Here is a 12944-nt window from a genome sequence, read left to right on the forward strand (position 1 = left end):
GCTTGATGTCATATGGCTGTAATGTAGAAATACTGTAAACTGCAATTTAGTGTTAATACTGTAAGCTACCCTAATAAATATCTTAACAAAAAGAAAAAAAATTATTGGATGGCCTAAATCCTAGGGCTTTGCAAGCCTCAAATTCTTTAGGGTTTTTTTTTTTCTTTTTTTTTTTAAATTCCTTCTCAATTTGGGGATTTGAAGCTACGCCCTGCCAGGCAGAGCGCTGCAGAGAGACGCCCCGCGACGTGGTACGGACACACGGCACTTGGACTGAAGAAACAAACGCACGAAGCCTTACTGGAACCACAGAACTCCCTTTTTTTTTTTTTTTGCGTTGCTTTCTTTAAAAACGAGGGCCATTCCATTCACGCGAATTCATCTTAAAACCCTTTTATTTCTAGCGATAAAGTTAAATTAAAGACAGCTCCACTTGTATTAATAATCTACAGAACAGTCCATATGCCAGTGAGGCTGCTATTCCATACCAGCACAGCCAGCCTGACTTCCACTAGTGGTGTTTTGGCAAAAATGTCAACGAGGCAATCAAAGACAGGTTGTGGGGGGCCTCCCTGGGAAGGTGTCCCCTCCCTTTCCCTCCCCCACCCCTGCCCCCCCCCCACTCGTGGGAAAAAAATAAAGACTGCAGTAGTTAGCATCAGCGTGCGGCTGCCAGTCCATCGGGGGGGTCTAGTTGTTGCCTTCTCCGCCGTCGTCGTCTTGCTGATCGCTCGTCCAGAGCGTTAGGTTGTCACGGAGGAGCTGCATGATGAGCGTTGAGTCCTTGTAGGAGTCCTCGTTGAGGGTGTCCAGCTCGGCAATGGCGTCGTCGAAAGCCGTCTTGGCCAGGTGGCAGGCTTGCTCCGGAGCGTTCTGGATCTCGTAGTAGAAAACCGAGTAGTTAAGCGCCAGCCCGAGCCGGATGGGGTGGGTCGGCTGCATGTGCTCCTTGCTGATCTCATGGGCTTCGCTATAGGCTTTCTCCGAAGACTCCACCACGGTCGCCCTCTTCTCACCAGTGGCCACTTCGGCCAGGTAGCGGTAATAGTCCCCTTTCATCTTCAGGTAGAAGACTTTGCTCTCGTACTGTGTCTCGCTGCAGTTCTTGATCAGGTAGTTGTCCAGCAGGCTCAGGACATCCTGGCACACCGCTTCCAGCTCCTTCTCGATCTTCTCACGGTAGGCCCGGACCATTTCTATCTTCTTCTCGTTCCCATCGGCAGAGGTCTTCTGCTCAATGCTGCTAATTACTCGCCAAGAGGAACGCCGTGCCCCCACCACATTTTTGTAGGCAACGGACAACAGGTTCCTCTCTTCGTTGGAAAGAGGCTCGTTCAGCTCCGTCACCTGCATCGAGAGAGGAAGAGAGAAGAGAGACACTTGGGTTAAGCCCCAGGCACTTGATGTTCCTGTCACACGTTCGGGTGCTCCTGTGCATCTCTAGGGAGAGGCAGGAGAAGGCGGCCAGCTGGGAAATCATGCCGTGGTCCTGTCCCCCAGAAAAAGGGGCAGGTGGGGTTTTATTTGAGGTATTCTCCATCTCTTAGAAGGTCAGTGTTTTCCCAGAATGAGAGAAATCCTCTAGGAAAGAGATGCCTTTCACCTGTGGGATAAGAACCAGACTTCACGATCCAGGCAAGACAGGCAGTCAAAGCAGGAGAGTGGAGACAGTCTAGGGTTACAAGCTAGCCACACGGATTAACACCACCATAGCTACGGGGTGTTCATCTTTTCCGTTTCCCATAAGCACAGGTCATGCTTCTGAGATGACTAAAGAATACGCTGGATGTTAAAATTACAGCTGCCTGAGGCATCTGCACAGATAAGGACTTAAAAGCTCACACGGTCAGAGTACGTTCTTCCCACACAGGATTTTCTTCATTGAGGACAAGAGCGTTAATGCACGGCATCGTGTCTACCCGCCTTACGCGCTGCGGCAACAGAGGGATTAAGGAGATGACGGAGCACAGAGCCACCTCGCAAGCGAGCTGCTGAAAGCTGCCTGGGCCGGTTCTGTTACTGGGAATTGTCACACTCGATATGGCAATAACCCCATTCCAGCTCCCACAAACCCACTGCTGGCTGGAGCCAACCGACAGCAAGGCAGCCGGCCAACTGCTGCACCAGCTGCCCTGCTTATGGGCAGCAGGTATTTCCCGAAGGGCTTGTCACCATGCTGTGCCCCATACATGTGTCTCTGCACCCTTGGAGCAGGGGCAGCACCCCTGGACACTGCGGCAGCCAGGCTGCTCTGTACAGCCACTCAGCTGGGCTCGTTACAGCTGCCAGCTGGCACTTTGAGCCTGGATGTTGCTGTTGTCCCCTTCCCCTGGGGACACACTGCCCTGACACATACACACCCTGGGTTTGGCCATGAGGGAAGCGGGCCAGCAGAGCAGGAACCCATAAGCCTCCTCCTGCAGTCACTTCTCACAAGGATTAGGTAATGGTTTGGACATGAAAGGCTTCTGCAAATACTGAGTCATTTTCAGAAGAATTTGCAAGGACAAGGTTTGTTCTGGGCGTAGATAACCAGGTTTATGGTGGTGGATCAGGAGGCCAGGGGCTCACGCTGGAAGGTGCAGGATGGCCCAGCCCAGGATCTCATTTGTGTGGCCTGGAATGACTCACCCTCACTTGCACCCTATTGACCCGCTCATTCCAGCGACATCCACTCCTGCCCGCAGCTCTCCCTGCAGTTGCTCAGCCCTGCTCTGGCTAATGTCTTCTCCCAAAACCGAACTACAGCTCAGCCCGTTTCCCACACAGCAAGCAGAGCACTCTGGCCTCTGATCCAGACCCCCTCTCCTCCTTTCCTCAAAGCAGAGGCAGCAAGAAGAGCCTCCGGTCCCACTCTTTGCTACTGTGCAGACCCCATGGCTGCTCCAGGAGCCACTCTGCAGCCTGGCAGGCAAACCAAAAACCAGCCCACCTCCAGAGAGAAGAGGGTCTTACTACGTACACCAGGCACGGCCGCCTTCTGCGTCAAGGGTAAAAGAGGGTTGAGGGACAAGAGAAACGGGTGTCATGTTAAAGAGGGCAGAGTCTCCTGTGACTGGCAGCAGCCACCACCGATACCGGACAAGGTGCACAGGGCAGCGTGCCAAGGCAGCTCCCAGCTTGCACGCCCCGAGGTAAGCAGGGTGTGTGATGCCTGGGCCATCCAGCAGCTCCCAGTCGCAGGAGACTAACCCAGGTCCCACCTCTCCCAGCTGCTGACAGCCCTGGGTTGCATGTGATACGCTGCCTCCTGCAGAGGGGCAGAGGCTCAGCCCAACTGCAGCATGCTAAAATACCCCCGGAAAGTCATTTACGTGCTGCCTCCAGGCTGCCTGGTGCTCTAAGTTCAGAGGTCTCTAGCTGTATTTTTTCTAGGACTTAACAACTTTGAGGTGATTCCACTCATTCTTCCCTTTGAGTGATACCTACACAAACATAAATTAAAGATACTGTGAGCTGAAAGACACTGGAACACAATGAAGATGTCCCCTACCCTGCAGCTCATGGGTGGTCCATCCTTGGAGATATTTGAAGCTTCACAGGGCAAGACCCCAAGTAACCCAATCTAGGTTGCTCTGCTTGGAGTACGGGACTTGGGACTAGAGACATGCAGAAATCCCAGCCTGGCTTATTCTCTTACCTTCCAGCTCTAAATGGAGAGTGTCCAACATCAACAGCCATACTACACCAAGAGAGTCACCGATCCCAACGGTTTTCTGTCCTGACACCAGTTACGAAGGCGGATAACCACATGAGGTTGTTTTTAGCAAGACGCTCTCTGAGCAGAGATACCAGTTTTAAGCATGGACCAGGCAGGTGACTTTAAAGCTGCCCCACAGCCAACTCTGCAGATATCTATCACGGCAGAAAGGAGATTTCCCTCCTCTCACTAGGAGAGTCTCACTGGAGGACAGATTTATTAAAACTACAGGGAGTTCCGTAGAATTATCTTTGCCATAAACATGTTGAATTTGAAGCTATTAAGGATTACAGAAGTTGCCTGTCAAAATGCTTTCAACAAGCTTGCTGATAGATGGGAAGGTACACCCGTGGAGAAAGCAGATTCCTCCAGGGAGCTAGCGGGGAACTTCTCAAAGCAGAAAGGGAACCTTGTTAACCCTGTAACTCCTTTCTAGCCAGGCTCCCAGTAAGACAGAGCACTGCAGAGACGCACTGCAGAGAAACGCAAAGGCGTAACACGGCCAGGGACAGGGACCGCATCCCTCAGTACTGGAACACGGAGGGAAGAGGCTGCAGTCCAGCACGTACAGTGCAGGACTGTGTCCTCGCTGTAAGCCTGTTTCAGCCAAGCAAATGCTGATTTCTCCTGACACTGCAGGATACCAACACAAAGTGAGTTCAGTCAAGGCAGAGGCTAAACAGCAGGCTCTGACAGACTTAATTTATAGCATTGCATTGAACCCCTCTAACGCAACATCAACAAGGCAATATCCTGTAACAGGCTGGAATTAGATTGCAGCGGTCATTTTAAAAGACCTTTCTGAGAATTTTTGCTAATGTTTGTTTCCAGCATCCAGATTAATATTGCCAGAACCCTCCCCCTTCCTAACTCAGACCCTGGAGGGGTCTCAGCTTCCTCAAGAAGGGCACAACCCTCACCTATGGACTAACCCTATGAGTGTTAGATCACCTAACACCATTCCCAGCACTACTACATGGAGCTGGAGACTTGAAATATCCAAAGAAAAATCTCAGTCTGACCTTGAAAGGGCTTGGCAGGAACACAAAGCCATCAGGCTCTGGCTAGAAGTCTACCTGCTCTCTGGGAAGCTCAGTGACTTTGGCGTTTTACTTCCCTGGCTGACAGTAGGGAAAAGCAGAACTTGCATCGCAAATCTCAGTCACTGACAGGTCTCATTTCACCCCTGTGCCCCTGCAGAACAGCGGTGGCAGGGCAGGAGATGCACGTGGCTGAAATGGCGTCAAGCCTTGCATGTGCCATAAAGAGCCAAGCACAAAGAGCTAGCCCACACGCCAACATAGCCAGAAACCTGATAGATGCAACTCTTCCAGCTGTTCCAGGGGAAAAAAAAAAAAAAAAAAAAAAGGCCTTTTTCACCTTCCTTTCTGGTTCTTTCAAGCCCAGCCTGCAAATCCAGACGCAAGACTGGCTCTATATTGATGCAGAGCAGCAGAAGACCTCAGCCGTGGTGACTCTCATTTCCCTGCTAGTCTGCAGGCAACGGTCTTACTTGCAAGAGCTTCCCACCGTGCTGTGACAGCACATGACACGCACACCAGGAGCCAGACCCTCCGTACGCCGCAGGCAGCCCTGTGCTGGGCAGATGCCCTGCCTCGGGGCAGGAGCAGAAGGGAAGACACTGGGCCAGAGAGCGCAGGTCTACACCAAGCTTGGCATGGAGCTGTCTACCCTGACGGGCTTTGGCTTGGAGGCACGGCCCACCACCAAGCAAGTGCCCTAAAGCCACAGGGATAATCCAACAGTTCCCACTGGACAAAAGCTACTGGAAGTTGAGGTCTTCTACTGCTTGAGAGTCCAGAGGATTGTACAAATCAAAGCCCTCTGATTTGCAACAAAGCTCTTCAGAGGCAGCACGATCTCGGAGTAGGTCCTCCCCATTTCTCTACTACAGCTGCGAGCTCCGACTCAGCACTCCGTCCAAAACCTGGCAGGCTCCCGGCATGCCCAAGGATCACATTGCAGCCAGGGGAAGGTTCAGCTTCATGCGGAGAAGCCAGGGAACATGCAAAACTTTACCTGCCCCTAATGTCAAGGTCTGTGCTCTCCAAAAGCCTACAGGTTGGTCCTACTGCACCTTCTTTCCAGAAGCATCCTAGTTAGCAGGCTTTTTTGACACCTACAGGGGAGGTTTGCTCCCAGCCAGTGTCAGGCTAGTCTGCTTACAAGGCTTATTCCCAGACTCTTTATCCTCCACTTCTAACCTTGCATCAGTAGGTCTGCAGTAATAATTTCTCAGGACATCATGAAATAACTATTTTTGAGGACCCTTCAGCAGCTGCAATGGAGATCCATCACCGGATTTAGTTTCACCTGTTTATCCTTATACATGTGGATTTTCACTTAGTTTTATATCTAAGTGCTGCCCAATTTATGGCTCCTACCTCACTTTGATGTCTTGTCTTGAAGCATACAACAGATCAAGCTGAGCAGACACAGAGATTCTTCCTTGGAGAATACCATTAACATTTCACAGTTTAATCCACGTTATAAGCCCCAACACTTGCTCTTCTAATTGCCCAGAAGAGATCCTGAAGACACTAGACATCTACAAAGGAGCCAAGCTTTCCTGAAGAGAGAGACAACCATGAGAACCTTAAACTGTCCACCAAGAACAGCTCTTGAACACCAGAGCTCCCTCTTGCACCAGGATTCACAACAGCCATCTCCTCCTCAGCCCTCGTGGCTCCTCTGCCCTATCTACGGCTCCTGCACCATGTAATTAAGTACATTACCTCTCAACAGAAACCCCAGCAACTGCCTTGTTTTTCTTCACGTGCAGCGTGTTAGTCACGCTGAGGTCTGGCCTGAAGGTCCCCTTTTCAGTTTCGTTTTTTAAAAGGCAGATGTGCTTTCAAAACAACGTTCTGGCCAGAAGTCCCACCACTGAAATTCTTACTTGGTCTGAAGTCACTGCCAAGGGGAGCAACCAGCACACAACCACTTTGGGTCCAAGCAGCTGATAAACGTTCAGGACTACCTGCAGCCATGCCACCTCCCTCCCCATCTCTAGCTGCTGTCCTGTGGTGGGACCCCATCACCCCTTCGCAACCACCAGGCCACCTTCAGCAGCCCAAGTGCTGTCATTTTGGAAGCGATAGGCCAGAGAGACTGCCTGTTTTTTCTGTCGCCATCAGCCTTGTTTCTGAAGAAATGGCTGCACTCAAGCACATTAAATTGTCACCATTAGCTGGTAGCTTGATTACAGTCACGACTAAACACCACACGACCTAGTCAAGAACAGCTTCTCCTTGGGCACTCCAGAGCGAGCTGTCCTACGACACCACCGCAGCGGGCAGAAAGATGCTTTTCTTAAGCACTGTCCTACTTTGACACAAAGTAGGCGTCTGTTAAACTAGAACTCAACCTAAAATCTCACCAGCTTTCACTGGTTCAGATCTTTCCCCCCTGGACTCCAGCCTTCTCCTCCATGTCATACTTCCAAAATGGAAGTCACACCATAACCACTTCTCCCCTTGCCAACCCCCTCTGCTGTCCTCTCTGCTCATGTTCTATCTCAGCGTGGCCAGGGGGACTTTCAGCTGTAGGTTGAGCCCTTCCTCCCATCTCAGACAAGACCAGAAAAGCACAAGCAGGCTGTGGGCAGAAGTTAGTTCCCCACTGCTGTCTCCTTTGACTGTTTCTGTATGAACAACCCTGGGCTGGTTCCTGTTTTTAAGCTGGAGGGGCTAGCTTTAATCGCAGGACAGCGGCTGAAGGCACATGGGACGGTTCTGCCATTACATTTCAATTTACTCCAAGAGCATCAAGGAGCAGTGTCTGAAAAGTCAGACTGCTTATTGCTTGTAGCACAACTGGATCTTGGAGGCTACTGAAACACTCCAGACACTGATTAGGATTTCTGCATGCTCCTACAATTAACAATGGCTTTCAACCTGCTCTGCAGCCTTTGTTTAAGGTGACTTTGAACCACCCAAAGTCTTCAAATTGGAAGGGAGATGTGAAAACCAAGAGCTCATTTATTTCATTGGCCTCTTAGCTTAACAGCTCCTAAGCCAAAGCCAGTATCATCATACCACATGCAGGTTTGATCAGTCCTTGGAGCCTGCAGATCTACTCCAGTTTCAGTCTGGCTCTGACGGATTTCAGCCAGAGGAAAAGCAAGTTTCCACTACTTGGGTCATTCCTGCACATAAAAAGTCGTAAGGGAGCGGAGGTGAGAAAGCCAGTGACGCCAGCAGAGCTCTGAGCTGTTCCTACTTTGCCTTTGGCAGCAGCATTTCATGTACCACCTCTTATCTGCAGCGCTGCAGTCCCAGCATTCGGTCTAACGGCTCGCGCTCTTCCTGCTGCAGAACGCCTGGGTGCCACCGATTTTCTTCACCAGCTTCTTCTGCAGCATTTGAGATAAGGCAAGCGCAAGGGAACATCCGCCTGCCTTCCCCACGTGGCTTCCAGGCACGTTACTAGACCTTGCGACCCGCCACGGCTACCGAGCTGAAAGAGGGCAACCCAGCCACATGGCAATAACCAGCTGCAAGGATCAGTCCCAGTGTGGGCACTGTGGATGCATTTCAACGCATCAGTGCGGAGCTTTGAGTTATTAAGGAATTACAACCCAAGTTGTTCTTGTCTTCCTTATTAACACCCCGATTCCTGCTAGTTACTGAAGGACAGGCCATTAAACAGCATGAAAACTGGTCGTAGGACAACTTGTTTCACTGGCTTGGTGACACTAGCTGCCTTGTACCTATTAAAAACTCTTGGGAAAAATAATCAATCTCTGTTGGTCTAGAGCTGTCCTGCCACCAGATGGAGAAAGCGGCCAGAGGAACCCCATCAGTCCCAGCGTTTCAGAGGACTGTCACTCAGGGCTCATCACACCATCTCTGGCAGATGGGATACCAGCACCTTTGCTTGCTAACTACAAAACAACAGAAGGGACGCCAAGCTCTTCCCTCCCCAAGGTACGGTAGGCTGGCAAGCATCATCTGCCCACTTTTGTGTTTCTGCAAGCACCTCAGCAGCAGCCCAAGATCGTCATACTGCCCCACCACCCAACAGCCTGGGGAGCTCTCCTGCCCCGGACTGTCCAGTCTGTTCCCTGCCAACATGCCTTTTCTCCAAGCTTTCTGCAAAGCACATGGAAGACCAGTGCCACAGCATGCCACTGCTGTGGGAGCTCAGATGTGCTTCTGGAGCACACTGAAAGCTTCAGGAGCTCAGAGTAGAACCTTTTGAAAGGAGAATGACAATTCAGTGATTTCTACAGGCTCTTCTGGGCTGCATTAAACTCCTCCAGGTGCGAGTTTAAAAGCTCTTGAAGAGTAACTGCAGCTCCTTCCTCAACAGCATTTCCATACAAGCTTAAAGACTATTTTTTTTTCCCCATTCAAGCATTATTCTTCATCAGCAAAGTCCATCCACTCACAAGCTTTTTAACTGAAGCAGCCACCCATGGGATGACCACTCCTCATTTCTAGAGTCTTAAGACTTGGTCAACATAGGGGAAGACTATTTTTTTTTTCCCCTCCAATTTATGGCAAAAAAAAAACCAAGCTAGACAGTCTTCAGGGACTCGGACACGTAAGCAGGAACACATTAGATAAACGAACCAAGTTTCATGTGGGGAGGGTGTTTAGTGCTGCTGGGAGCGTTAGCTTCTTAAAGACTTAACCTCACAGCTTCTAAGAGCACTAATCTGGCTCAGATTTTAGTGCTTCCCTGCTCACCTCAGCCCCACTGCCAGGCGTAAGTACCCTGACACCAGATCATCAAACCCTCCCTAGAGTTTCAAGTGGCAGGCCAGCAGGAGATGTAATCAGGAGCTCAAAAAATGACAGCGTTACGCTGTCCCCATGCACTCAATTGAGTTGAACCAAGCAGAGAAAGGACAGATGATGCGCCATGGGCAGGACACCCCGGGAAAGGTTGAGAGCAAGTTCTGGGTGCCGAGCAAGCCTTCTCGTGGGGTCTGCCGGAGCAGGATGGACTGGGAAATTCTTGGCTGTTTGCATGGCTTCCTCCTGCATGGCAGAGCCATAGCTATGGCGGCAGCTGGCAAGCTGCTGCTCCAGAAGGATGAAATGGGAGAAGCTGCAACCATGCAAACAACTCCCTGCAGCTAGCACGTAAGTTTTTAACTGCTTCGTGTCATTACCCCAAATGCTTTAGGAAAGTCTGCTTGTCGCACATCAAGGCAAAGTTCTGGAAATATATTTAAAAAAAAAACGAAGATTTTTGCTCTAGGTCTTTTGGTCTGCAGAACCAGCAGTTCCTTGTAGCGTTTGAAACATGTTTTACTAGATTAAACAAGAGACTTTCCAGAACACCCAGGTGGACTCCAGCATGCCAGCACCACGACAGGTTTAATTTCCGCATCAGTGAGTAAGGTGATTATCCCTCCAGATGTACTTTACCCTCCCACTGCTTCAGGGATTTCAGGCTTGATCTTACACACCTCTAGCAAAGATGATTTTATTTAAATTCTTAAATGAACTTGCAGAACAGAAAGTCAAATTTTTGCTCTGGCAGCTTTCTGGAGCACTGCAGCCAATTTTAAATTTTGAGGAGGGTGACTTTACTATTCTAGCTCTGACTGTGGATCTAACCACCCTTGCCTGCCTCCAGCTATCTCCTCCCAGCCCTCTTTTGAAGCCCAAGGGACTACTACCACAGACTTGATCTCTGTTCATTGCAGGTGACAGAACCCTTCAGGCACCGACATCTTGACACCACCAAATGCAAGAAGCCAAGCTCACAACTTGAAGGTAATGAAATATTCATCCCACATAACAAAGCCCAACAGCATAAACAGGCAAAGCTCCACCGCCTTCCTCAGCTGGGTGTAAATCAAAGGCTGTTAATCTTCCCCAAGTTCTCATTCACTGCTGAACACTAAGCATTAGTCTGTTAGAGCCGCAGATCTCCTGCGGCAGTTCTCAAGCATATCTGTTAGCATAGAGCACAGCAACAGCTTCTCCAACTACTATTAATAAACTTTATGCTGCAGAGCACCACAACTGTCCAAACAACGCGTCCATCAGCAGCCTCGTTAACGCTGAAGCCGAAACTTCTCACTGGTGTTTTTCTAGAGCCTCGCTGAAACCATCTTAGAGAGGAATCAGAAGCATACTGACACGCCAAGTAGCTTTGCCTGGTACGTAAGCAAAGACGCATCCCAAGCGAGCCATCCTATCCAGTCAGATCAGAGAGAATTTGCAAACAATTATAGAATGTTTTGTACTTTGAGGCCCCGCAGACTCGCGTTCTTCCAAGTGCAGCTGCCTCGAACACCCATCTCCTTTACAGAAGGGAACCATTAAGTACTCTAATCCCTAATCTGGGGATCACTTTAAGGGAATCTCATGCCATCATCAGTGACATGTTCTCCAGTTACTCTCCTACTGCTGTTAACTAATGCACAGCCCTTGGTCACTAGATCACTAGTTTTGAGCCAAAAATCAGGTTTGTTTAATACCTAACTGAGCATGTGCTGGGTCATTCCTGAGCTGTGACTAAGTCTGGGTTAGCACAGAAAAACCCAAGACTGGGGGAAGTTTGTCCTTAAATAGGCAGACAAAGGCTTTTGTTTCACCAGCTACACGAAGGCATTGCTTCTGAGAGACAGTCTCGTCAGGGTTTCCTGCAGCCTGAGGATTGCTGTCTCATCATTTCAACTCCGTTTTCCAGAATTTACCATTTCTGAGTGTCTCCAGATCCCACCAAGCAAACCAGCACTGCAACCAGGGTGACACTCCTGGGAGAATGAGCATCAAGCCCTGTGCTCCACCAGCCCCTGCCAGAGGCCGGCAGCTCCCGGGGCTTGGGCCCACCAGAGAGGCTGGAGACACACGGCAGCTCAGGCTCGCTGTCGCTGTGCACTTGGAGAAGCTGGACAAAGCCATCTCGTTGCTGAGCTCCTCCCCAAGGCAGGCTCCCCACCCAGAGCCATGGGTAGGAATCCAACATGTTGACATCTGGACTCTGGAGAGACGAGTCAGGCCTCTTATTTCAAAAAAAATAAAAAAAGTAAAGAGCAGAATGAAAGCCCTTTGGTCACCGTTTCCCTTCATTTTAGGATGGGAGGAGGGACTTTGTTCATTAGATCAAGCAGCCAGGGGAACCAGCAAGAGAAAGCCGGTTATGACAGCACTGGCCGTGCCTGGTCGAGGAGATGACACACCAGGTTATACAAACCCCACAGCCAGCTGCCCCAGGTCCGTATCCTTCCCCTTTCCTGCTCACTCCAGACCAAGCACAGACTTGGGAAGTCCCCCCCAGCTGCTCAAAGCTTGCTCTGCTTTGGAGGGGGGCAGGTGGGAGGAGGCAGAAGCGGTGACCAGGAGGGGACCTCAGCAATGCCAGCACACGGATCCTGTAAACATGACAAGCACATCTCACCTCTCCTGATGCCTTGTGGCATGGAGATCTGCACGCTCAATGCCTCGCTCTACCCAAACCTGCAGTTCCACAACACGCAGGTAGGCTGGCTGGCTTGCGCTCACTCCTGTTGTCCCAGAGCATTTACTGAACCCCAGGGAGCACAAATTCTTCAGAGATTTAAGACAGAGGGCTGCATCCAAGGTTAAGGCGCCAGTACAATCATACCAGAGGCCCCTGACCACACCAGCTGACAAAGCTCCCACCACGTGTGTTCGCAGAGTCCTTGCATCAGCACAGCTGAAACCCACCCGAATGGCATGAACCATCCCATCCCAGCATTTCAGTGGGAGGCGGAAGAGCAGCTTGCTGGTACAGCTGGAGTCCCTTGTTTATGCATCATCCTGTGCACACTGACGTCTTTCTCCAACTCAGCCCTCACTTTGCTTCTTCCAAGCATGTGATGCCCCAATATAGAGTGGTGCAGTGAAGCATCAGGCTCTGAAAATCCTTGCCTCTATGGTTGTGAAGAGCTTTGGGGTCACCCGCCAGCCTGGGAACAAAGCTCTCCCCATGGGCTACTGGGGACCATCAGGTTGCTTTTACTCCACCTCCCTGATCTGAAGGTCTGCGAGGCTAAGGCCTCTTATTCCTACCCAGAAAGTGAAGCTGACCATGCTCCTGACCAGCTCTAATGCTGTTAGCCCAGACACAAGAATGAAACAGCTTAAAATGAAGTGGTCCAGTAACACACAGTGCAGAAGAGATGGGGCAGAGGAACAAAAAAAGATGATGGGGATCCTCAAATTAAGAAAAATCTTCCTGCTACCAGCCACAGAAGGCAAGAAAGAAGCACATTTCCCATCTTCCCTGATCCCAA

The 12944-nt window shown here is 50.4% G+C and overlaps 1 protein-coding gene across 1 annotated transcript; it reads right to left on the reverse strand.

The window, feature by feature from the left end:
* Positions 1-375: 375 nt before the first annotated feature.
* Positions 376-1353, reverse strand: YWHAG (tyrosine 3-monooxygenase/tryptophan 5-monooxygenase activation protein, gamma). The gene has a single exon (XM_010075614.1). It carries the CDS (start codon positions 1351-1353, stop codon positions 691-693), a length of 663 nt encoding a protein of 220 aa, XP_010073916.1. The 3' UTR covers positions 376-690.
* Positions 1354-12944: the final 11591 nt, after the last annotated feature.

Source organism: Pterocles gutturalis, unplaced genomic scaffold (genome assembly GCF_000699245.1).
Source record: "Pterocles gutturalis isolate BGI_N339 unplaced genomic scaffold, ASM69924v1 scaffold40206, whole genome shotgun sequence".
Lineage (NCBI taxonomy): Eukaryota > Metazoa > Chordata > Aves > Pterocliformes > Pteroclidae > Pterocles > Pterocles gutturalis.

Excerpts from the sequence above, each read along its gene's own strand:
- YWHAG (XM_010075614.1), bottom strand. The coding sequence starts at position 1,353 with ATGCAGGTGACGGAGCTGAACGAGCCTCTTTCCAACGAAGAGAGGAAC.